Source organism: Canis lupus, chromosome 4 (genome assembly GCF_011100685.1).
Source record: "Canis lupus familiaris isolate Mischka breed German Shepherd chromosome 4, alternate assembly UU_Cfam_GSD_1.0, whole genome shotgun sequence".
NCBI lineage: Eukaryota > Metazoa > Chordata > Mammalia > Carnivora > Canidae > Canis > Canis lupus.
The window spans coordinates 37,268,407-37,294,451 of record NC_049225.1 but is presented as its reverse complement, the minus strand read 5'-3'; the positions used below and the strand labels follow the sequence as shown (position 1 = coordinate 37,294,451).

At 36.8% G+C, this 26,045-nt stretch overlaps 1 protein-coding gene and 1 pseudogene across 5 annotated transcripts in view; both read right to left on the bottom strand.

Moving 5' to 3' along the window:
- The window catches only part of UIMC1 (ubiquitin interaction motif containing 1), a 127,474-nt gene that overhangs the window by 59,965 nt on the left and 41,464 nt on the right, over positions 1-26,045 (bottom strand). For all 5 annotated transcript variants that reach the window (XM_038534679.1, XM_038534680.1, XM_038534681.1 and 2 more), the window contains one exon: positions 20,065-20,149. In XM_038534679.1, the coding sequence (XP_038390607.1) occupies positions 20,065-20,149 (85 nt within the window). The remainder of the gene's footprint in view (positions 1-20,064; positions 20,150-26,045) is intronic.
- LOC119871734 lies at positions 1,266-1,356 on the bottom strand (annotated as a pseudogene).

Below are 26,045 nucleotides of genomic sequence, written 5' to 3'. Positions count from 1 at the left end.
CTCTTCCAATACAAGCTTACATTACAGGGTAACCAAATAGGTGAAGAGAAGTTTCTCTTTAAAGAATTATTCCAGGACAGCCCGGGTGGCTCAGTGGTTTAGTGCCGCCTTCGGCCCAGGACCTGATCCTGGAGACCCAGGACCGAGTCCCGCATCGGGCTCCCTGCATGGAGCCTGCTTCTCCCTCTGCCTGTGTCTCTGCCTCTCTCTCTCTCTCTCTCTGTGTCTCTCATGAATAAATAAATAAAATCTTAAAAAAAAAAAAAAGTTCAAAACTTATAAAAAAAATAATAAAGAATTATTCCAACTAATAAATGTAAAACAAATGACAGAATTAGAAAATCACCATTTTGTGTAACACCTATGGAGAGATTTTGATATCTAACAAACTACACATGTGATCCAGCATTCCCAATTCTATCAATTCATTCTAGTGTTATACTTCCAATTAAAAAAAAGTAAATATGCATTACATCTTTCATTGCAACACTGTTTAAATTTGCAAAACACTGGAATCTACTTAATGACTAACACAGGACACTTCCTGAATAAACTCTGATATGCATACATATAATTAAAAAAAAAAAAAGACAGAAACTATCTATGGACCAGGAACAGAACAACTTCAAAGAAATAATGTTAAGTAGAAAAAAGCATACAAGAGTTATAAACAGTATGCTACTTTTTTGTGTATTAAAGAAGTAAGAAAATATTTTATATACCTGTTTATGTTTGTAGAGTGACACAAGGATAAATTAGAATCTAATCCAAAGTGGTTACATACAGATGGGTTGGGAACAAGGTAGAAGGGCTAAGGGAAAGAGTGACATTTTTTAAACTATATCTTTTTGTATCTCTTTGACGTACACAACTGAGTAAACATTAAATTTTTTTAAAGATTTTATTTATTTATGAGAGACACACGCGGGGCGGGGGGGGGGGGTGCGGGCAGAGACATAGACAGGGAAAAGCAGGCTCCCCATGGGGAGCCCGATATGGGACTTGATCCCAGGACACAGGATCATGGCCTAAGCCAAAGGCAGACACTCAACCACTGAGCCACCCAGGTGCCCTAAACATTTTTTTTTTTTTTTAGTATTTTTTAGGATTTTATTTATTTATTCATTCATAAGAGACAGAATGAGAGAGAGAGGCAGAGACACAGGCAGAGGGAGAAGCAGGCTCCATGCAGGGAGCCTGATGTGGGAGTCGATCCTGGGACTCCAGGATCAGGCCCTGGGCTGAAGGCGGTGCTAAACCGCTGAGCCACCAGGCTGCCCTAAACATTTTTTTAATTAGCAATAATCACGCCTCGGATAAACCCCATTGGCTGCAATAATGCCACTGCACAAAGCTGAAATATCTGTTTAAAGTAAAATAAAATCGTTAAGAATGGAGGATCCTAAAAAACTGAATCCCAAATATAAAAAAAGGACTCTACTATATATGAAATGACCTTAATGAGAATGAAAACATCAAAATTTGTGGGATGTAACTGACACAGGTTTTCATGATCATATTAGAAAAGAAAAAAGTTTAGGGGCCATCTGGGTAGCTCAGTCAGTTGAGCAGCCAACTCCTGATTTCAGCTCAGGTCATGATCTCAGGGCCTGGGACTGAGCTTTACATTGAGCTTGAGCTTAGCATGCAGTCTGCTTAAGATTCTCTCCCTCTCCCTCTCTTCTTCCCCTGCTCTAACAAATAAATCTTAAAAAAAAAAAAAAAAGTTTAAAATGATGCAAGCTTCACACTTAAAGAAGCTAGAAAATGAAGAGTGAAATTAACCCAAAGCAAAGAGAAATAAATACGAAGAACGGAAATTAACAAAAAGAAGATGGCATATAAAAGAAAAAAATTAAAGAAGCAAAAAAATTGGTTCTATGAAAAAATTAAAATTTATAAAAATCTAACTAGATTAAGGAAAAAAGAGAAAACACAAATTAACAATATCATGAATAACACAAGGGATATATACTACAGATTCTACAGTCATGAAAAGAATAATAAGGGAATACTGTGGACAATTATGTATCAACAAATCTGACAACTTGGATCATGCATTCTCAAAAGGGATGACCTCATCTCCAAATGGACAAAAATTGGTTCTTGGAGGTCAGAAAATCATAACTCTCTTTATGTATAAAAGAAAGATATACAAGGGTGCCTGGGTGGCTTAGTTGGTTGTGTTTGAGTCTGGATTTCAGTTCAGGTCTCGATCTCAGAGTTATGAGCTCAAGCCCCCTGCACAGGGCTCCACACTGAGCATGGAGTCTACTTAAAAAAACAACAACAAAACAAAACACACACAGATACACAATCAGTGCATAAATGGGATCTACAGCATTATCTGTGGTATTAAAATTTCATGGGCACAGGTGGTTAGGAAAAAAATGTCTAAAAAGGATCCTTTGAGGAACAACAAAAAGATTGAAACATTGATTTTGCTGAAACAAAATTACTGAAACTATACTAATTATGAAAAATGACACAAGAAGAAACACAAAGTCTGAATAGTCTTATCTCTATTAAGGAAATTGAATTTGTTATAAAACTTTTCCTTAAAGAAAATCCCAAAACTATCTGACATTCATCACTGGTGAATTCTATCAAACAATAAAGAAAAAATTAATACCAAACTAATTCAGAAAATAAGACATCAATTCTACCCAAATTGATTTATAGAATCAACACAATCCCAATCAAAATCTCAACAAGCTTGTTTAATGAAATGTAACAGAAAAATCAGAAATAGATCCATAATGGATTTTCAACAAGGACAAGCTTTTCAACAAATAGTGCTACAACTAGATATCCATGAAAAAACTTATCTTCAACCCTTATCTCATACTATATATAGAAACTAACTCAAAATGAATCACACATCTAAATATAAAAGCTAAAACTGGGCAGCCAGGTGGCTCAGCGGTTTAGCACCACCTTCAGCCCAAGGTGTGATCCTGGAGACCCGGGATCAAGTTCCACGTTGGGCTCCCTGCATAGAGCCTGCTTCTCCCTCTGCCTATGTCTTTGCCTCTCTCTGTGTCTCTCATGAATAAATAAATAAAATCTTAAAAAAAAAAAAAGAGCTAAAACTATAAAAATTCTAGAAGAAAACATAAGTGAAAATCTTTATAATCTTAAGGTAGTCCAAGATTTCTTGGACAAGACCTAGAAAGAAAAAAACATAAAACAAACAAAAAAAAATGGACATCATCAAAATTTAAATCTTAAGAAAAAGGTAAGCCACAAAATGGCACATATTTACAATATACATACGTACATATATGTAATCTGACAAAAGACTAATATCCAAAACTGATAAAGAATTCCTACAAGTTAATAAGAAAACAAGCAATCTAATTTTTAAAATAATGAGCAAGAGATCTAAACAGATCCTTCACAGAAGAAAATATCAGAATGACCAATAAGCACATGAAAAGACCATTAGTCAAGAGGAAAATGCAAATTAAAATGAGATAGTAGGGGGATGCCTGCATGACTCAGTGACTGAGCGTCTGCCTTTGGCTCAAGGCAGGATTCCAGGGTCCTGGGATCGAGTCCTGCATCAGGCTCCCTGTAAGGAGCCTGCTTCTTCCTCTGCCTGTGTCTCTGCCTCTCTGTGTGTCTCTCATGAAAAAATAAATAAAATCTTTAAAAAAAAAAAAAAAAGAGAGATAGGACAGGCACCTGGGTGGTTCAGTCAGTTAAGCAGTTAAGCATCTGACTTCAACTCCAGTTGTGAGCTCAGGGTTCTAGGATCAAGCCCAGCGTCAGACTCCATGCTTGGTAAGTGGTCTGCTTCTCCCTCTCCCTTTGCCCCTCCCCTTGTTCATGTTCTGTCACACTCTCTCTCAAATTAATAATTTTTGTCAAACAATAAAATGAGATAGTACTACACACCACTAAAATAGCTAAAGTGAAATAGACATTCCTATCGAAGTCACTAAATCATAAAAAAAATTGATTACATCTTTTATGTTCAATTTAAGAGAACCAAGAACCATATAATGCAAAAGACATAAATCTGAGTTCTTTTTAATTCTCTGCTTCTCAAAACACCCTATTGCCTAAAAGTTCTGGAGAGATGAAGCTTTGCTACATTAACTGACATTCTCCAGACTCTTCCCTCTTGCTCCACCATTAGAACAAAAATTAATGTAGTAACACAATGTGCTTCTGTTTTTCTGACACACAAGTAGGAAGCTCTAGAAGCAGTCTTCCTAGGTTTAAATCTTGATTTTTGCTTCTTTAGTTGTCTAGACTTCAGCAGGTTAATTATCTTGCATAGCTAGATAATAGTGGTGGTCTTTGATAATCTCCCTCTCCCTTTTTACTTTGCTTCTTTTAATCTGCTATGAACATACATGTAGATGAATTATACTCTTCACTTTAGGGATTCTCATGTAAATACCATGATTCTATAATGCTTGTTTTGGGTCACACATATATAAACTTTTTTTTTTTTAAGATTTTTTTATTTATTCATTCATAGAGACAGAGAGAGAGAGGCAGAGACACAGGCAGAGGGAGAAGCAGGCATCATACAGAGAGCCTGACGTGGAACTCGATCCAGGGCCTCCAGGATCACGCCCTGGGCTGCAGGCGGTGCTAAACCGCTGCGCCACCGGGGCTGCCCCACATATATAAACTTGACGTAAAAATATTTACAGCTGTTAAGAGGATTAATTTAATACATGTAAGAGAGAATAGTGCTTGGCACATACAAATATCCAAAATTATTAATTACTATTAATTAATAATTAAATTACATATTGTCATTATGTATTATTTAAAGAAATCCAATTCAGATTCTTTTATGTATATATTACTCATAGCATATAATCATATAACTTGACAAAGCCACCATTACATATTTAATTTAAACCATAATCAGAATTAGTTACTGTCATTCACTATTATTGTCTCTTATTTTCATATATCAACCATGATCGGAGACTAAAGTCCAAAACACATCACTGTTAAGATTCATTTTACTTGATCTCTCTGCTATATAAGAACCCAACCATTAGTAGAAAAGGAAAAAGAGCTTTTCCCCGGATCATGCACCTTAAAGGAAAATAACAGCAAGTGTCAACCTTAGAATCTTCAACTGAATTGACCTGCTCAGCTTATTAAATGATTCTGCTGAGCTAAACACACAATAGCACACAATTTGTGAGACTGATTATGCTGATCATAATTTATGACGATTAACGTCTCCCAGCATTCAGGTTAGCCTCCCACTGAGATGTATAAACAGGCTGTTAACAAATTAGATCACAAAATTAGATCGTACCCACCAAGAGAATCCGTATAATCTGGGGGTATTTGAAATGGCCGAAAGGGAACATTTCATAAAACAAAAAAACAAACAAGATAAATTATTTTCCCACCCAAATCTTTTCCTAAGAACTTGCTTTTCCAAATCAGATAGAGCTCTGCAACTGCAGTAAAGCTAATATATCTGTATGTTGCCAGTTACAGTATAAATTTGTAAAACATATTTGAAAGGCACCATGTCATAACCCTTATATATGTGCATTCTCAGACAAAGTGATACCACTTTTGGGAATTAACCCTAGGCAGTCACTGAAGAGCAATGCTATACACAAAAAGATGTCCGCTATACTATCATCTAAAGGAACACTGACTTAAATGCCTTCAAAAAAAAAAAAAAAAAAAAAGGCAATGGTTAAGTAAATTATAGCATGTTAACTCAAGAAACTCAGATGTTGTTATCAAAATGCTAATCACAAAAACATAAAAATGATAAACTGAATAATGCCCAAATGAAAACATAATAGGGACGATACAACCAATTTCTGATTCTACAACGTGGAAGTTGCCACTCTGTCCTAATGAGAAGTAAAAAGCTGAAGAGACTAAAAAAAATCAACAACTCTTTTTCAATCCACAAAAAAGGGAGGATACAGGGCAAACTACTGCACCAAGACAAAGAGATCAACAGGAGAATACAGGGAGTAATGGTGTATCAGAGCAGAGATTCAAAAGCAGAAGCTGCCACTGTCAGGGTAAAAAAACAATAAACTGACAAATTAGTGGAGGCTCAGTGCATATAAGTCTGAGCATTAAAAACTCCACAGAAACTCAGTAACAGCAAACCCCCACATTTTTGTTAAGTTTTCTTTTCAAGAGCACAACTAGGTTCTCACAATAAATAAATAAATTTCCACTTGACTACCACAGAGGGAGGGAAAAGGAACTATTTTGAAATATGCCAAAACACTTGGTTCTTTTTAAGAAGGTATGCCCTAGGTCAAAATAGGTCATCAAAGCCTACACTGACAGGGTATTATCAGTACTGAACTGATCTGAAAAAGGGGAAATACCAAATTCCAAACTTCTCTAGCCACCCTGTCCCACATAGAGGAAGAGCAGGGGGCATTAAAAGGGGGGGGGGGGAGCACTGAGAAACACTTGTGAAGTTCACAGCCCATAGACACAGACACTAAATGACTGACACCTAACAATAGAACTGCAAAATACATTCCCTACCCTCATACCTTACTAACATATTAATTACCAAAAACCTATGTATAACAGTTTCTTTCTATGTACATCATGTCCAGCTCTCAAGCAAAAATTAACAAGGCATTCTAAAAGAAAAAAAAAACCCACAAAAGAGGGGTTTTGTCTTTGTTTTGTCTTTGAAGAGACAAAGTAAGCATCAGAACCAGACACGGCAGAGATATTGGAATTCTCAGACTAGAAATTTAAAACAACTATGATTAGAGGTGCCTGGGTGGCTTAGTTAGTTAAGTGTCCAACTCTTGATTTCAGCTCAGGTCATGGTCTCAGGGTTGTGAGCTCAAGCCCTATGTAGAGGCTTTGTGCTAGGCGTGGAGTTTGCTTGAGATTCTCTCTCTCCCTTTTCCTCTGTCTTTCCTGCCCACCCTCTCTAAAAAGAAAAAAAAACTAATTTAAATTTTTAAAATAATTTATTTTAAATAAATAAATAAAACAACTATGATTAATATGCTAAGGGCTCTCATGGATAAAGTAGAGAACATGCACGGACAGATGGACAATACAAATAGAGATGGGAATCCGAAAGAACCAAGAAATGCTAGAGATCAAAAACACTAAAACAAAATTGAAGAATGCCTTTGTTGGGCTTATTAGTAAACTAGACACAACTGAGTATATATCAAAGAAACCTCCAAAACTAAAAAGAAAACAGAGACTGAAAAGAATAAAACAGAATATCCAAGAACTATGCGACAATCACAAAAGAAGTAACAAACACATAATACAACTACCTACCATAAAGAAAAAAGAAAGGAGAAAAAGAAACATGTAAAACAGTAAAGGACTCAAAATCTTCCCAAATTAATGTCAGGTACCAAAACACAGGTCCAGAAAGCTCAACAAAAAAACGAAAACCCACCTTACACTTAAAGACATACCATTTTCAAACTACAGAAAATCTAAGATAAAGGAAAAATCCTAAAAGAAGTGATGGTGGTGGGGATACCTTAACTATACAGAAATAAAGATAAGAATTACATCTGACTTCTCAAAAACGATGCAAGCAAAAAGAGAGTGAAATACTTAGTATTGAAAGAAAAAAATCTACCAATACAGAATTCTTTACCCTGTGAATTATTCTTCAAAATTGAAGGAGAAATAGACTTTCTTAAACAAAAACTAAGGCAATTTGTTGCCAATAGACCTGCTTTGCAAGAAATGTTGAAAGAAGTTCCTTAGACACAGGTCAGAAACTCAGATATACATAAATAAAGGAAGAATATTAAAGAAGGAATACTTAAGGGATATGTTGAGTCTCCCATTGGGCTGCCCTTCAGGAAGCCTCCTTCTCCCTCTGCCTGTGTCTCTGCCTCTCTCTCTGGGTCTCTCATGAACACATACATACATACATACATACATACATACATAAATGGAATATTTTTAAAAATAAAAAAGGAATACACGAAGGTAGAATAAAAACTTATTTTTCTTATTTTTTGAAGATTTTATTTATTCATTCATGAGAGACACACAGAGAGAGGCAGAGACACAGGCAGAGGGAGAAGCAGGCTCCCTGCAGGGAACCCTATGCGGGACTCGACTGGGATCACGACCTGAGCTGAAGGCAGATGGTCAACCACTGAGCCACCCAGGCATCCCTATTTTTCTTATTCTTAATTTAACAGAAAACTGTTCAAAAAACTAATACTAACAATGTATCTGTTTGTGTATGTTTGTGTATCTTATTTTTATACAGGTGTCTGCATTTGTGAAATGACAACAATGATATAAGAAATGAGAGGAATTAGCATTATTTTCTTATTATAAAGTACACATAATACTTATGAATTACAGTGCTATTTGAGAATGGATTTGGATTAGTTGTAAATGTATATTGCAAACTCTAGGGCAATCGCTAAAAATTGTAAAAAAAAAAAAAAAAAGAATTCTAACTGAAATAAATATTAAAAAAAGAGAGAATGTAATCACATAAGATACTCAGTTAAAACCATAAAAGGCGGGATCCCTGGGTGGCGCAGCGGTTTGGAGCCTGCCTTTGGCCCGGGGCGCGATCCTGGAGACTTGGGATCGAATCCCACTTCGGGCTCCCTGCATGGAGCCTGCTTCTCCCTCTGCCTGTGTCTCTGCCTCTCTGTCTCTCTCTGTGTGACTATCATGAATAAATAAATAAAATCTTTAAAAAAAAAAAAAAAACATAAAAGGCAGGGGCACCTGGGTGGCTCAGCAATTGGGCATCTGCCTTTGGCTTGGGGCGTGATCCCAGGGTCTGAGATCAAGTCTCACATCAGGCTCCTTGCGGGGAGCCTGCTTCTCCCTCTGCCTGTGTCTCTGCCTCTCTCTGTGTGTCATGAATAAATAAAATCTTTAAAAATAAACAAATATAAAGGCAAATACAGATTTAAAAAGATGGTACAGTATAGGGAATATAGTCAATAATAATGTTGTATAGTAACAGATGGTGACCACCTTTATTGTGGTAAGCACTGAGTAATGTAAAGAATTGTTGAACAATTAGGAGGAGAGGAGATTCCCCCCTCTCCTCTTCCCCCCTCTCCTCTGCCCCAACCTTGGGTGTAAGCAACACGAAGAAATAATAATAATTTAAGATTCACAAAAAAAAAATTGTTGAACAAAAAAGAATTGCTGGATCAATATGCTGTACACTTAAAACTAACAGAACATTATATGTTAATTATACTTCAATAAACAAAACAATAAAATGAAGGATAAAAATCATCATCTTAAAAGAAAATGCACCTGACAAAATTGAACATCATTCATGATAAAAGCTCACAACAAAGTAGATTTAGAGGGCAAATACCTCAACATAATAAAGACCATGAGGCACCTGGGTGGCTCAGTTAGTTAAGCATCCAACTCCTGATTTTGGCTCAGGTCATGATATCAGGGCCTGGGATCCAGCCCCACATCAGGTTCTGCATTCAGCAAGGAGTATGTCTGAGATTCTCACCCTCCCCCCACTTGCATGCTCTCTCTAAATAAATCTTTTAAAAAGCATAATGAAGACCATATATGGAAAACAAAAGTAAATGGGGGTGCCTGGATGGCTCAGTTGGTCAAGTATCTGCCTTCAGCTCAGGTCATGAACCCAGTGTCCTAGGATCAAACCCCACTTCTGGCTTCCCACTCAGTGAAGCCCCACTTCTCCCTCCCTCTCAGCCTGCCCCTCTCCCTGCTCTCTCTCATCCTCTCTCTCAAATAAATAAAATCTTTTTTTTAAAAAAAGTAAATGGACAAATATATCACAATAACACTAATCAAAAGAAAGATGGAGAGGGGCACCTGGGTGACTCAGACAGTTAAGCATCCTACTCTTAATTTTGGCTCCGGTCATGATCTCGAGGTCATGGGACAGAGCCCTTAGATGGTTCTAAGCAGGGAGTCCACTTGAGATTCTCTATCTTCATCTGATCCTTCTGCAATCATGCACAGAACACACACACTCTCTCAAAAACAAATATATCTTTAAAAAATAGAAAAAAAAAAAAAAAGAGGGACACCTGGGTGGCTCAGTGGTTGAACATCTGCCTTTGGCTGGGGATGTGATTCTGATTCCAGGGATCAAGTTCCGCATTGGGCTCCCTGCAGGGAGCCTGCTTCTCCCTCTGCCTATGTCTCCGCGTCTCTCTCTGTGTCTTTCATGAATAAATAAAAACTTTTTTAAAATAATAATAAATAAATAAAAAAAAGAAAGAGTAGGAGTAACTACATTAATTTCAGAAAGAGCCAATTTCAGAGCAAGGAAAGTTAACAGGTATAAAGAAGGGCATTACATGATAATAAAGAGGTCAATTTTCTTGTGCCCCTCTTTTTTTTTTAAGATTTTACTTATCCATTCATGAGAGACACACAGAGAGAGAGAGAGAGAGAGAGAGAGGCAGAGGGAGAAGCAGGCTCCATGCAGGGAGCCCAATGTGGGACTCGATCCCAAGTTTCCAGGATCTGACCCTGGGCCAAAGGCAGCGCTAAACCGCTGAGCCACCTGGGCTGCCCAAGAGGTCAATTTTCCAAGAAGACATAGCAATCCTTAACATTTAAATGCCATTATGTAAAGCAAAAACTTATAGAGCTACAAGGAGAAATACATGAATCCACTATCATATTTTAAAACTTCAACATCTCTATCAGAAATAGACTGATCCAGCAGGCAGAAAAGCAAGCAGTAAGGGTATAACTGGACTTAACAACATCAATCAAATGGATGTAACTGACATCCATAGGTTATTCCAACCAATACCAAGCTCACATAAAACATTGTGGTCTGTCACCAAATGTGGTCTGTCAAGACACATAAAATACACCTTAAAATTTTTAAATAAAAATTAGGCAATGTCTACTCTCATACTACAATTAAATTAATCTAGAAATCAGTAACAAAAAGGTAACGAGAAAATCCAAAAACTCATGGAGATTAAACAACACACTTCTAGATAACACATGGATCCAAGAAATTGCAAGTGGAAAAAATAAAAACACAGCTTATCAAAATTTGTGGGATTCAGCAAAAGCAGTGCTGAAAGGGAACTTTCTAGCCCTGAATAGACGTATTAAGTAGAAGAAAGACCTTCACCAAAAAGATATACAGATAGCAAATAAGCTTATGAAAAGATATTACACATCATATATCATCAGGGAAATGAAACTTAAAACAACAATGAGATATTATATACATCTAATAGAAATACCGGTGGTTGTAAGAGATTAGCAAGGGGATGAATAGGGAGGGCACAAAAAATTTTTAGGACAGTGAAAATGTATGATACCATAATGATGGATACATGTCATTATGTATTTGTTAAAACCCACAGAATGGATAACACCAAATGTGAACCTCAATATAAACTATGGACTTAGGGTGATTATGTCACTGAATGTTCATCGACTATAACAAATGTTCCACTCTGCCAGAGGCAGCTCTACACGTATGAGGTAAGGGGGTAAACGGAAAATCAGTTTCTTCACTCAATTTTGCTCTGAACTGAAAACTAAAAAACTAAAGTCTTAATAAAACAAAATTGGGAATTTTCAAAAGTTAATAAAAGACTACAAATCACAGATACAAAAAGATTATTAAAAATACATGTATTTGGGACGCATGGGTGGCTCAGCAGTTAAGCATCTGCCTTCTGCTCAGGGAGTGATCCCAGTCCAGGAACTAAGCTCCACATAGGGTTCCCTGCGAAGAGCCTACTTCTCCTTCCACCTATGTCTCTGCCTCTCTATCTCTCATGAATAAATAAAATCTTTAAAAAAATATGTACATATATATGTGTGTGTGTATATGTAGGATAAAAATCATGATCATCTTAAAAGAAAATGCACCTGACAAAATTCAACATCATTCATGATAAAAACTCACAACAAAGTAGATTTAGAGAGGAAATACTTCAACATAATAAAGACCATGAGGAGCCTGGGTGGCTCAGTTAGTTAAGCATCCAACCCTTGATTAATTCTTGATACATATATATATGTGTGAGTATATATATATATATATATTCCATTTACCCCACCCAAAAAAATCCACACCTAAACATTATTTTCAAACTGGTAATTAAAATATATATTGAAGACAGTCACCAATAAAGACAGGTTACAAACAGAAGAATAAAGTTAGAATTATCATCATCTTCTCATTAAAAATTCTGCAGCCAGAAGACAATGGAGTGACAGACTGAAAATGCTAAAAGAAAAAACTGTCAAACCAGAACTCTATAATAAGGGGAATATTTTTTAAAAATGAAGAAGATTCAGGACACCTGGGAGGCTCAGTAGTTGAGAATCTGCCTTCAGCTTAGGGTAAAATCCCAGGGTCCTGGGATCGAGTCCCACATCAGGCTCCTTGCAAGGAGCCTCCTTCTCCTTCTGTCTCTGCCTCTCTGTGTCTCTCATGATTAAATAAATTAAATATTTCAAAGAAAAAAAAAAAAGGAAGTCCAACTCTCCCTCTTTGCAGATGACATGATACCGTATAAAGAAAACCCAAAAGACTCCACCCTAAGACTGCTAGAACTCATACAGCAATTCACCAATGTGGCCGGATACAAAATCAATTCACAGAAATCAGTGGCATTTCTATACACAATGAGACTGAAGAAAGAGAAATTAAAGAATCAATCCCATCTACCATTGCACCCAAAAGCATAAGGTACCTAGGAATAAACCTAACCAAAGAGGTAATGAATCTATACCTAAAAAAACTACAGAACACTTCTGAAAGAAATTGAGGAAGACACAAAGAGATGGAAAAACATTCCATGCTCATGGATTGGAGGAATATATATTGTGAAAATGTCTATGCTATCCAGGGCAATTTACACATTCAATGCAATCCCTATCAAAATACCATGGACTTTCTTCACAGAGTTGGAACAAATAATCTTAAGATTTGTGTGGAATCAGAAAAGACCCCAAATAACCAGGGGAATACTGAAAGAGAAAATCAATGCGGGGGGCATCACAATGCCGGATTTCAAGCTGTATTACAAAGCTGTGATCCTCAAGACAGTATGGTACTAGCACAAAAAGACACACAGATCAATGGAACAGAATAGAGAATCCAGAAGTGGACCCTCAACATTATGATCAACCAATATTCAACAAAGCAGGAAAGACTATCCACTGGAAAAAGGACAGTCTCTTCAATAAATGGTGCTGGGAAAATTGGATAGCCACATGTAGAAGAATGAAACTAGACCATTCTCTTACACAATACACAAAGATACATTCAAAATGGATGAAAGATCTAAATGTGAGACAAGAATCCATCAAAATCCTAGAGGAGAACACAGGCAAACACCCTTTTTGAACTTGGCCACAGCAACTTCTTGCAAGATACCTCTATGAAGGCAAGGGAAACAAAAGCAAAAATGAACTGTTGGGACTTAATCAGAATAAAAAGCTTCTGCATAGCAAAGAAACAGTCAACAAAACTAAAAGACAACCTATAGAATGGGAGAAGGTATTTGCAAATGACATATCAGATAAAGGGCTAATATCCAAGATCTATAAAGAACTTATTAAACTCAACAGCAAAGAAACAAACAATCCAATCATGAAATGGGCAAAAGACATGAACAGAGATTTCACCAAAGAAGACGTACACATGGCCAACACGCACATGAGAAAATGCTCCACATCCCTTGGCATCAGGGAAATACAAATCAAAACCACAATGAGGTACCACCTCACACCAGCAAGAATGGTGAAAATTAACAAGACAGGTAACAACAAATGTTGAAGAATGTGGAGAAAGGGGAACCCTCTTGCACTGTTGGTGGGAAAGTGAACTGGTACAGCCACTCTAGAAAACAGTGTGAAGGTTCCCCAAAGAGTTAAAAATGGAGCTACACTACAACCCACAACCCAGGAATTGCACTACTGGGTATCTACCCCAAAGATACAGATGTAGTGAAAGGCCGGGACACCTGCACCCCAATGTTCATAGCAGCAATGTCCACAATAACCAAACTGAGGAAGAACCCACAATGCCCTTCAACAGATGAATGGGTAAAGAAGATGTGGTATATATATACAATGGAATATTACTCAGCCATCAGAAAGGACAAATACCCACCATTTCCTTTGATGTGGATGGAACTTGAGGGTATTATGCTCAGTGAAATAAGTCAATCAGAAAAGACAATCATAATTTGGTTTCACTCCTACAGGGAATATAAGAAATAGTGAAAGGGATTATAAAGGAAGGAGGAGAACTGAGTGGAAAAAATTGGAGAGGGAGACAAATCATGAGAGACTCCTAACTCTGGGAAACAAAGGGTTGCAGAAGGAGAGGTGGGCAGGGGGTTGGGGTAACTGGGTGATGGGCACTAAGGAGGGCACTTGATGGGGTGAGCACTGGGTTTTATAGTGTATGTTGGCAAATCAAACTTAAATAAAAACAAATGGAAAAAAAAAGAGAGAGAAAGATCTTGAATCAAACCTAAACTTCCACCTTAAGACACAGGAAGAAAAGAGCCACCTAAACCTAAAGAAAGCAGAAGGAAGGAAGGAAGGAAGGACGGGAGGGAGGGAGGGAGGGAGGAAGGGAGGGAGGAAGGAAGGAAGGAAGGAAAGAAGAAATCAATAGAAAAACAGGAAATTTTATTTTAAAAACTAGGTTGCTAATTGACAAACTATGACTTAGATTAAGCAGGGGGAGGAAAAAGATTCAGACAACTAAAAGTAGGAATGTCCATGGAGACATTACAAAAATAAAAAGTACTATAATGGAATCTATGAAAAACTATATGCCACTTGATTCACTAACTTAGATGAAACACACAAATTCCTAAAATGACACAAACTACCAAAACTGACTCAAGAAAAGAAAATCTGAATAGAATACGACAGGTAAGAGATTGAATCAGTAATCAAAACCTAACCACAAAGAAAGGCCTAGACCCAGATGGCTTCACTGGTGAATTCTGTCAAACAGTTAAAGAAAAATTAATACCAACTCTTCCAAAAATTAATGGAGGAAACAATGTGCAACTCATTCCCTGAGGCCAATTTTAGCCTAATACCAAATCCAGATAAAGACATAACCAGGAAACTACAGATCAGTATCTCTTATGAATGTAGATGCAAAAATCCTCAATATAACACTATCAAAACAAATCCTGCAACATATAGAAAGTATTCTACACTATGACAAAGTAGAATTATCCCAGGAATGCAAGGCTAGTTTAACATAAGAAAATCAATTAATATACCACATCAACAAAGTAAAACATGAAACCCAAATGATCATATCAATAGACACAGAAAAAAAAATACCAAAATTCAACACCTCTTTCATGATAAAAAAAATTTTAAATGGCTAACATAGCAGGTTTTTTGTGAATTTTATAATAAAACAATTTAATGAGCAAAGGATATGAATCAACTTTTCCAAAAAAAACATACAAAAAAAAAACACCATACAAATGGCCAATATACATGCAAAAAGATGGCCAACATCATTAGTCATTAGAGAAATGTAAATCAAAACCACAATGAGATATAATTTCATACCCATTAGAATTAGAATGTCTATACTGTAAAAAAAAAAAAAAAAGAAAAAGAAAAAGAAAAAAGTGTTGGCAAGGATGTGAAGGAACTGGAACCTTTATACGATGGTGGTGGATATGTAAAACGGGGAGCCACTTTAGGAAACTGTGGAAGCTTCTCAAATAATTAAATACTGAGTTTCCATATGACCTAGGAATTCTACTCCTAGGCATAAACCCAAGAGAAATGAAAACATATGTCCACACAAAAACTTGCACGGAAATGTTCACAGCAATTCTGGTCTTATGAGCCAGAGTAGAAACAATCTAAATGTCCATCAAGTGATAAATGACTGAACAAAATATGGCACAGCAATATAATGGAATATTACTTAGTAATAAAGGAATTAAGTACTATGATGCCAAAACATGGATGAATGTGAAAACATTAAGCTAGGTCAAAGAAGCTAGTCACAAAAGATATATGTTATATGATTTTATTTACAGGGAATGTCCAGAATAGGCAAATCTAGAGGGACAGAAAGTAAATTAGTGGTTGCTGTGGCAACAGTTGCACAACTCTTAATACTAAAACCCATTATATATTTTAAATAATAAAGGTATGTATGATCAATGAATTGTACTATATATGAGTTATATCTCAATAAAATTGTTGCCATAAAAATGGGAGCAATAAAGACTTTCTCAGACAAACAAAAACAGAGGATTAATTGGCAACCAATCTATATTACAAAAGTGATAAAGGAAGCTTTCCTTTTTTTTTTTTTTTTTTTAAGATTTTATTTATTTACTCATGAGACACACAGAGAGAGGGGCACAGACACAGGCAGAGGGAGAAGCAGGCTCCATGCAGGGAGCCTGATGTGGGACTTGATCCCAGGTCTCCAGGATCACGCCCTGGGGGCACTAAACCACTGAGCCACCTGGGATGCCCTAAAGGAAGCTTTCCAACAGAGAGCAGATGAGCCTGGAAACCAGGATCTACACAAAGAAATGAACAGTCCTTGAGATCACACAAATAAAGCATGGAATTCTTTATTTATTTATTTATTTATTTATTTTTGGAATTCTTTATTTTTTATTTCCATTGCTCTAATGGATATTTAACCGTCTAAAGGAAAATAGTATCAATTATATGCAAATGCAAAACGAAAATGTATGGCAAAAATAACACAAAGTAGGGTAGACAAAATAGGGAATATACCTTTACACAGTCTACACTACACACGAAACAATATAACATTATTTGAAGGTGATTAATTGTGTGTCCTATAGACTAAGGCAACTAGTAAATGTTTTAAAAGAGATGTAAATATGTCAATAGCAAAAACAAAATGGAATCAAAATAATACTCAAAAATAATACAAATACAAAATAATACAAATACAAAAAAAGGACAAAAAAGGAAGAAAAAAAGACAAAGAACAGTTGGAACAAACACTTTCAAAATGGTAAATTTCAATTCAGTATCATTAATAATTACATTAAATGTAATTATAAAAAACAAAAGTTGTCAGAATACATAAAAAAGATAAAAAGGATTGTCAGACCAGGTAAAAAAAGCATGACACAACTAAATAAAAAAGTAAAACCCAATCTGATTATAAAGATCCAGAATAACCAGACAACGATAAAGAGTCCACCAATGATGACATAAACTTAACTATCAATTGACAAAATTACATCTCAAAAAAATTGTATCAACAATTTTCTTTCTTTTTTTTTTAAGATATTATTTATTTATTCATGAGAGACACAGAGAGAGAGAGAGAGAGAGAGAGAGAGGCAGAGACACAGGCAGAGGGAGAAGCAGGCTCCATGCAGGGAGCCCGACGTGGGACTCGATCCCAGGTCTCCAGGATCAGGCCCTGAGCTGAAGGCGGCGCTAAACCGCTGAGCCACCCTGGCTGCCCTGTATCAACAATTTTCTTTTTTTTTCATTTTAACAATTTTCAATACTGAAAGTAACTTGCATACATTTGACAGATCTAACCTGACAGGTACCTCTAGACATAATGCAATGATTTCACAACAAAGAACTGTTTGTGGTTAATTTTTTAAGGCAAGAATTCTACCTTAAATTACTGAAATTCAAATTAATAGTGAAATAAAGCCTTGTTTATCTTCAACCAACTTTTGTAATAATTTCAGCGAGTGGGCAGCCCGGGTGGCTCAGTGGTTAAAGCGCCACCTTCAGCCCAAGGCCTGATCCTGGAGTCCCGGGATAGAGTCCCACATCAGGCTCCCTGCATGGAACCTGCTTTTCCCTCTGACTGTGTCTCTGCCTCTCTGTCTGTCTGTGTGTGTGTCTCTCCCCCCGCCCCGTGTCTCTCATGAATAAATAAATAAAATCTTAAAAAAAAATTTCAGCTAGTTATATTTTTTTAAAGTTCACTGAAATGCTTGAACACTTCACATTAAAATGCCAAAAAAAATAAGTAACTTCACAATTGAGTACAAAATCAAAAAAGTAAACCTACAACAAAATTTTTGTGCTATTGTTGACTTATACTAATAAATAAATATTTGATCTTTGTTCCCTCACACAGAACTCCTAAACCCCTTCCAATTTCCTAAGTGAAAAGAACAATAAAGGTAACTTTTCTTATTTTTAACAATCCCTTTTCAACCATACCTGAGTCACATTAATGCACTTACTTTTGGAAAACCCCTAAGGATGCGGGAACCAACCAACCGTGGGTTTAGATGGTTGGAACTTCCATCCTTATCTCCCCTACCTTGAGTGAATGGAGGGAGGGGCTGGCTGGAGGTTGAATCAATCACTAATGGCCAATGATTTAATCACGCACGCCTGCATAAGGAAGCTTCTGTAAGTATCTGTGAACTACAAGGTTTGGAAAGTTTCTAGGTTGATGGAAATACTGGAAAGGTGACACAGCTAGAGAAGGCATATAAGCTCTGCAGCCCTTCCCCCTGTATACATCTCTTTGACCTGCTTGTTCCTAAGTTGTATCCTTTATAATAAACCAGTCATCTAGTAAGTAAATTTCCCTGAATTCTGTGGCCATTCTAACAAATTAATCAAACCCAAGGAGAGGGTAATTAAACCTCTTTATAGCCAGTCAGTCAGATGCACAAAGCAATGACCTAGACTTGCAGTTGCCATCAAAAGTAAAGGTAGTCCTATGGGATCTGATACTATCTCTAGGTAGACAATATCAGAATTGCTTAAATTGAGATATCAGTGTCTGACTGAAAACTGGAAAACTGCTTGGTGTGGGGAAAAAACACCCAACACATGTGATGACCAGAATTAAGTATTAAGAACAGAGAAGATACACAGAGGAGTTTTTTCCCTTATAAATGTAATAAACATTAAAAGGAGGGCAGTCCGGGTGGCTCAGCGGTTTAGTGCCACCTTCAGCCTAGGGTATGATCCTGGAGACCCTGGATTGAGTCCCATGTCAGGTTCCCTGCATGGAGCCGGCTTCTCCCTCTGTCTGTGTCTCTGCCTCTCTCTCTCACTGTGTCTCTCATGAAAAAAATAAAATCTTTAAAAAAAAAAAAAAAGAAAAGAAAAGGAAAATCACAGGCCCAAATAGTGTTACTTAGATGAGGACATGTCACCAAACCGGGGCTTACTACCTACCCTAACTAGAGTTTCAACTTCTCCTAGAAATGTAAGTCTTAACTATGAACCAGAAATTTTCTGATTAAGCACCAATGAGATAATCATATAACTCTCCATTTCCCAAAGGAAGATGAGGTAATCCACCTAATATGACCCCTATCCTTCCCAGCAAGGGAAGATGACCTTGCCTAAAACAATCCTTTCTCTTTTTTTACTAATAATTTTCTTGCCCAACCCGCCTTTCTATAAAAACCTTCCATTTTGGACAATTCCTCAGGAGCACCCTTCTATTTACTAGATGGAATAGGGCAGCCCCGGTGGCGCAGCCTGCAGCCCGGGGCGTGATCCTGGAGACCCGGGATCAAGTCCCACGTTGGGCTCCCTGCATGGAGCCTGCTTCTCCCTCTGCCTCTCTCTCTGTCTCTGTGTTGCTCATGAATAAATAAATAAATAATTTTTAAAAATGGTTTTACTAGATGGAATATTGCCCGATTCATGAATCATTTAATAAAGTCAATTAGATTCAAATTTACTCAGCTAAATATTGTTTTTTAACATGATGAAAATTGTACCATTATAGTAGGTACCATTATTTGAGCCACTAAGTGTTGTATTTGTATTTCATCGATAAGAAAACAGAGGTAGGCTGAAAGCACTAACTTGCCTAAAGTCTATATAAGGGCTGAAGCAAGGATTCAAAATCCAAGTGTCCCTAACTATGAAGTTCACATTTTTAATTTCAACTCTCTGCCCATAATAAGTCAACTGTATAAGCTGTAGGTAATGGTAAATTCTAAAACTTTAATGAAATCCAAAACAAATAGGAACCACATACATCCTTACTCAGAGATCTCTCTTCCTAATGAAGAAACTATTATCAATTCTATGCTGCAATTTTAAAGCACTCTCAACACAAAAATAAAAACATACGTGCAATTTTTCTTTTAGCCAAACACTTTGTTCTATTCGACTGTTTTGTCTTCATTTTCTGCAATCCATTCTCCTCCTTTGGTTCCTGTTGCAAAACAAGAAATACCATTAGGGCAGCTACTATTAAAAGTAATCTTTCTACCTCTTCCATAACTAATAGAGATCACTGAGCTTCTGCAGAATCAGTGAGTACTGTAAATTTCACAGAAAACATCAGAAAAACATCTTTACGGTACAAAAAAGAAAACATGTAGATCTGGAATAAAAATCATAAAAATTCAAATGTATAATATATTGACATTATCATCTGTCACATGGAAATTCATGTAAAAATTGGCCATCTGCACAATACTAGTAAGCAAGCACTCAAGTTCAGAGAAAGCTTGATTCAAGAATTTAAAAATTAGGAACCACAGGGACACCTGGATGGCACAGTCAGTTAAGCAACAGGTCATGGTTTCAGCACAGGTCATGATCTCAGGGTCGTGAGGTCGAGCCCAGCATCAGGCTCCTGCATCAGGCTCCATGCTCTACTTAAGACTGTCTCTCCCTCTACCCCTGCCCCTGCCCACCATGCTCTCTCTCTCTCTCTAATAAAGAAATCCTTTTTAAAAAATTAATAGGTATGTTTAAAGTCAGTGTGTATTCATTTATTTTTGTTTAAGATTTTATTTATTTATTCATGAGAGACACAGAGAGAGGCAGAAACACAGGACATTGGACTCAATCCCAGGACCCTGGGATCATGACCTAGTCAAAAGGCAGATGCTCAATCACTGAGCCACCCAGGTGCCCCTCATTTATTTTAAATCAGTACTTAAAAAGCAACAGAACTAGGGAAAACTATGTAATATAATTATCAGAAAAAAGGACTATATATAAAGATCTCTTACAAATCAATGAAAAGACCAGTATTTAACCTCCTTCCATAAGCAAAGGGCATGATGAGATAGCCCATAGAGAAAAATACAGAAGGGGCTCCGAAGTACATGGCAAGAGACTCAACTTCTCTTTGAACATGTAAATCAAAATAATTATATACTTTTTAAAACCTTTATTAATAGTAAAAATAAAATGCTTTACAAAACACTTTATGTAGGGAAAAAGATACTCTCATACCACTGACAGGATAAAACGGATGCAATATGTCTAGTGGGCAAATTTCAATAACCTCAGAAATCATTCATGTACACAATCTTTGTCCAGCAATACACTTCTAGGAATTTATTCTACAGATACACTCACACACAAGCACAAAGATGTGTGTACAATAATGCTCTGAAGTAGAACATTTTGTCATTGTAAAACCTGAATCATTGCCACTGAAAATATGACCTACAGATGAGTGGAAATCAGCATGCTGCTTGTTACTGCAATAACAAAAAAAAAAAAAAAAAAACACAGAGCAGTGCCTCAGTCAGTTAGGTGTCTGCATTCAGCTCAGTTCATGATCCCCAGGTTCTAGGATCCAGCTCCACATCAGGCTCCCTGCTTCATGGGGAGCCTGCTTCTCCATCTCCCTCTGCCACTCCCCCTGCCTGCATGCTCTCTCTCAAATAAATAAAATATTTAAAATAAAATAAACATAGAAACTGAGAATAAGCATTCAGAAACTTTTACAGCAATTTAACATTGCCACAACATCTAAGCACACAATAAGTGGACTTCCGGGGTGAAAACTGAAGACTAGTCATTTGCAGAAGGACCAGTCACTAAAAGCTGAAAATAATATAAATCGAAGATGCATTTAATACACCTACTGTACCAAACATCATAGTTTAAGCCTAACCTACCTTAAACAAGGCCAGAACACTACCTTAAACATGGTTTCAGTTGGGCAAAATCACCTAATACAAGACCATTTTTAGGGCAGCCCGGGTGGCTCAGGTGTTTAGCGCCGCCTTCAGCCCAGGGCAGGCGTAGTAATCCTGGAGACCCGGGACGAATCCCATGTTGGGCTCCCTGCATGGAGCCTGCTTCTCCCTCTGCCTGTCTTGGCCTCTCTATGTATCTCTAATAAATAAAATCTTTAAAAAAATGATTTTAAAAAAAGACCATATTTATAATTAAGTGTTGACTACTTCATGTAATTTACTGAATACTGTACTGAGAGTGAAAAACAGAAGGCATGGATGGGTACAGATAGGGTGTAAATGGATCAGTTATTTACCTTCATGGTTGTGTGGCTGACTGGAATCTGTGGCTCACTGCCAGTGCTCACTATCACAAGAGTATATCATATCATGTACTGCTATCCCATAAAAAGATCAAAATTCAAAGTTCAGTTTCTACTGAATGTGTATCACTTCACACCATCATAAAGTCAAAAAATCATAGTCAAACTTTCAAAACTCAGGGAGAGTCTGTATATAAAACTGTCAAGAAATCAGTAGAAGACTCAAAGCTGCCTGCTTGGAAATGCTAGGGGAATATGAGGCAAACAGGTAGCTCAAGTACCATATTTCTTTTTTTTTTTTAAGGTTTTATTTATTTATTCATGAGAGACACAGAGAGAGAGCACGAGGCAGAGATATAGGCAGAGGAAGAAGCAGGCTCCATGCAGGGAGCCCGATGTGGGACTTGATCCTGGGACTCCAGGATCAGGCCCTGAGCCAAAGGCAGATGCTTAACTACTGAGCCATCCAGGCGTCCCATGTACCATATTTCAACAACATAGCTCAACATATTCAGTAAAGAGATCATGATATGGAAGAACAATTAGTAAAACAAAGCCAACAACATTCTTTTCACTGCAGCTTCTTAAATGCACAGATATTAGCAACACAGCAATTATTTTAAGAAATATGTGATTAAAAAAAAAAAAAAAAAAAAAAAAAAAAAAAAAAAAAAGAAATATGTGATTAAGTGGATGATACAAAATTCTGTTTCACTGTCAACCAATGTGAACTAAATTTTTAACTGTACCAAACCATAAAGGATTAAACTTTAAGTTACATGTAGCCAGAATTAACTATGGGAAAAACAACCTAGATTTAAGAAGCTTGTGCCACAGTGTTACTCAATGCAGTTTCTATTACCAAAAAAATGTCAAACAAAATACTATGTATAGTAGAAATGTTAAGTTACATAAGACTAAGGCTAATGCATTCAACTCAAGAACATTCTCCTTTATTATGTGATATGTAAATGTATCATAAGCAACATAAGTAGAAAGACTTGCTTATTTTTCTGATATTTTCAGTATTTTCAATGAACTTGATTCCATGCAAAGGACAGAATTTCTATGACATGTAAGATGAAAGGATAGAAATGAAAATTACATTACTGGAAGAACAGAGATTCTACAGATTGTGATTATGCTCTACAATTTTACAACGAACATCAGGGAAATGGCTAAGTTTAATATTTCACATCTGCATAACATTATCATCCAAAACCTTAAAAAGTTAGAATTTTTCAAATATTATGTTACTTCAAAAAAGATCTAATTCATGTTCTGAATTCCATTTCTTTCATCAAAAAGATAACTAAAACATAATTATGGAAACAGCCCAAGTAGCCATCAATCAATGAATGGATAAAGAAGATGTGGTAATATATAAACAATGGAATATTACTGAGTCATAAAAAAAGAATGAAATCTTCCCATTTGCAACAACATGGACAGATCTAGAAAGTAAAACGCTAAATGAAATAAGTCAGTCAGAAAAGGCAAATACCATAGTTTCCCTCATATGTGGAATTTAAGAAACAAAATAAAGAAAAAAAAAGAGACACCAAAGAACAGACTCTTACCTATAGAGAACAAACTAATGGTTACCAGAGAGGAGGTGAATGAAGGGATGGGTGAAACAGGTAAAGGAAATTAAGATATCGTGATAAGCACTGAGTAATGTATCAAATTGCTAAATCACTATATTATATACCTGAAACTAATATAGTACTGTAGATTAACTATAATGGAATTTAAAAATAATAATAGTAATAAGAAGATAACTGAAATGTATCTATAATGTTTCAGTAAACAAAACTGCTGGAACTGGCTAATCAGAGGATCAAAGATGATTTTTGAAATGTAGCATTTTCAAGCTCATTTTGAATAAAAATTAAAAATACTACGATCTTACTACAACTGCTAAAAAATTCTTCCTGTTCCTTAACATAAAACTGATTTCTTCACACTGAATTTTATCTTTTTAAAACCACAGGCTTTAGGGACACGCGGGTGGCTCAGTGGTTAAACATCTGCCTTCAGCCCAGGGCATGATCCTGGAGTCCTGGGACTGGGTTCTGCATCAGGCTCCCTGCATGAAACCTGCTTCTCTCTCTGCCTGTGTGTCTGCCTCTGTCTCTCATGAATAAATAAAATCTTTAAAACAAAACAAAACAAAAAAACACAGGCTTCAGATATACAATATCCCCTGTGACATTAGCATCATCATAATCAACCCAAACTAGAATAGTAAGTTGTTAAGCAAGAAGAAAGCTCATCTGTCAAAATAAGAACTTTAAATATGGATATACACAGTGTTCATTGAAAGGATATAAATAGGGGATCCCTGGGTGGCGCAGTGGTTTGGCGCCTGCCTTTGGCCCAGGGCGCGATCCTGGAGACCTGGGATCGAATCCCACATCGGGCTCCCGGTGCATGGAGCCTGCTTCTCCCTCTGCCTGTGTCTCTGCCTCTCTCTCTCTCACTGTGTGCCTATCATAAATAAATTTAAAAAAAAAATTTTAAGAAAGGATATAAATAGGGCAGCCCAGGTGGCTCAGGGGTTTAGAGCCTGCCTTCAGCCTGGGATGTGATCCTGGAGTTCTGGGATCGAGTCCCACGTCGGGCTCCCTGCATGGAGCCTGCTCCTCCCTCTGCCTGTGTCTCATGAAAAAATAAATAAAATCTTTAAAAAAAATTTTTTTAAAGTCTATATATATCCTTTCTTTAAGATTTTTATTTATTGGGATCCCTGGGTGGCGCAGCGGTTTGGCGCCTGCCTTTGGCCCAGGGTGCGATCCTGGAGACCCGGGATCGAATCCCACACATCGGGCTCCCGGTGCATGGAGCCTGTTTCTCCCTCTGCCTGTGTCTCTGCCTCTCTCTCTCTCTCTCTGTGACTATCATAAATAAATAAAAAATTTTTTAAAAATTAAAAAAAAAAAGATTTTTATTTATTTATTCATGAGACACAGAGAGAGAGAGAGAGAGAGGCAGAGACACAGAGGGAGGCAAAGACACAGGCAGAGGGGGAAGCAGGCTCCATGCAGGGAGCCTGATGTGAGACTCGATCCCAGGACTCCAGAATCACACCCTGGGCGGAAGACAGGCGCTCAACTACTGAGCCACCCAGGCATCCCCTATATAGATGTTTAATACAGAGTTCACTTTCACATATAACTTTGGTTAGTTACAACTGTGGAATGACAAAAATTTATCAGTAAAATAGGCATTCTCTATATTAAATTGCTTATAAACACAATTCCAAGGAACATGTACCAATTTTGTTTTTTTTTCCTCCTATGTTTGTTCTGATTATATTTATTGAAATGAAACCTATGTCTGTTATACATAACGAGAGAAACAGGCTCTTATTTTATCTTTTTTAAATTTCATTTTCTAACAATCCTCTTTTATTGTATTTTAAAATGTATCAGTCTGTGACAGACTGAAATTTTTTTTAATATTTTTTTAATTAATTAATTTATTTATTTAGAGAAAGAGAGAGAACAAGTGGGAAGAGGGGCAGAGGGAGAGAATCTCAAGTAGACTCCACAGTAAGTGCAGAGCCCAATGCGGGGCTCAATCTCATCACCCTGAAATCATGACCTAAGCTGAAATCAAGAGTCAGACACCCAAACAACTGAGCCACCAAGGCATCCCAAGAGATTGGAAATTTTAAGCAGCAGCTAGTCTTGCATCACAGATTGTGTGAAGTGCACAGACCTAACTAATCATGAATAAGGACACACTAAAATACATTATGATCCATTCAGAATACCATGCTTCCATCTAAAAGAACAACTTT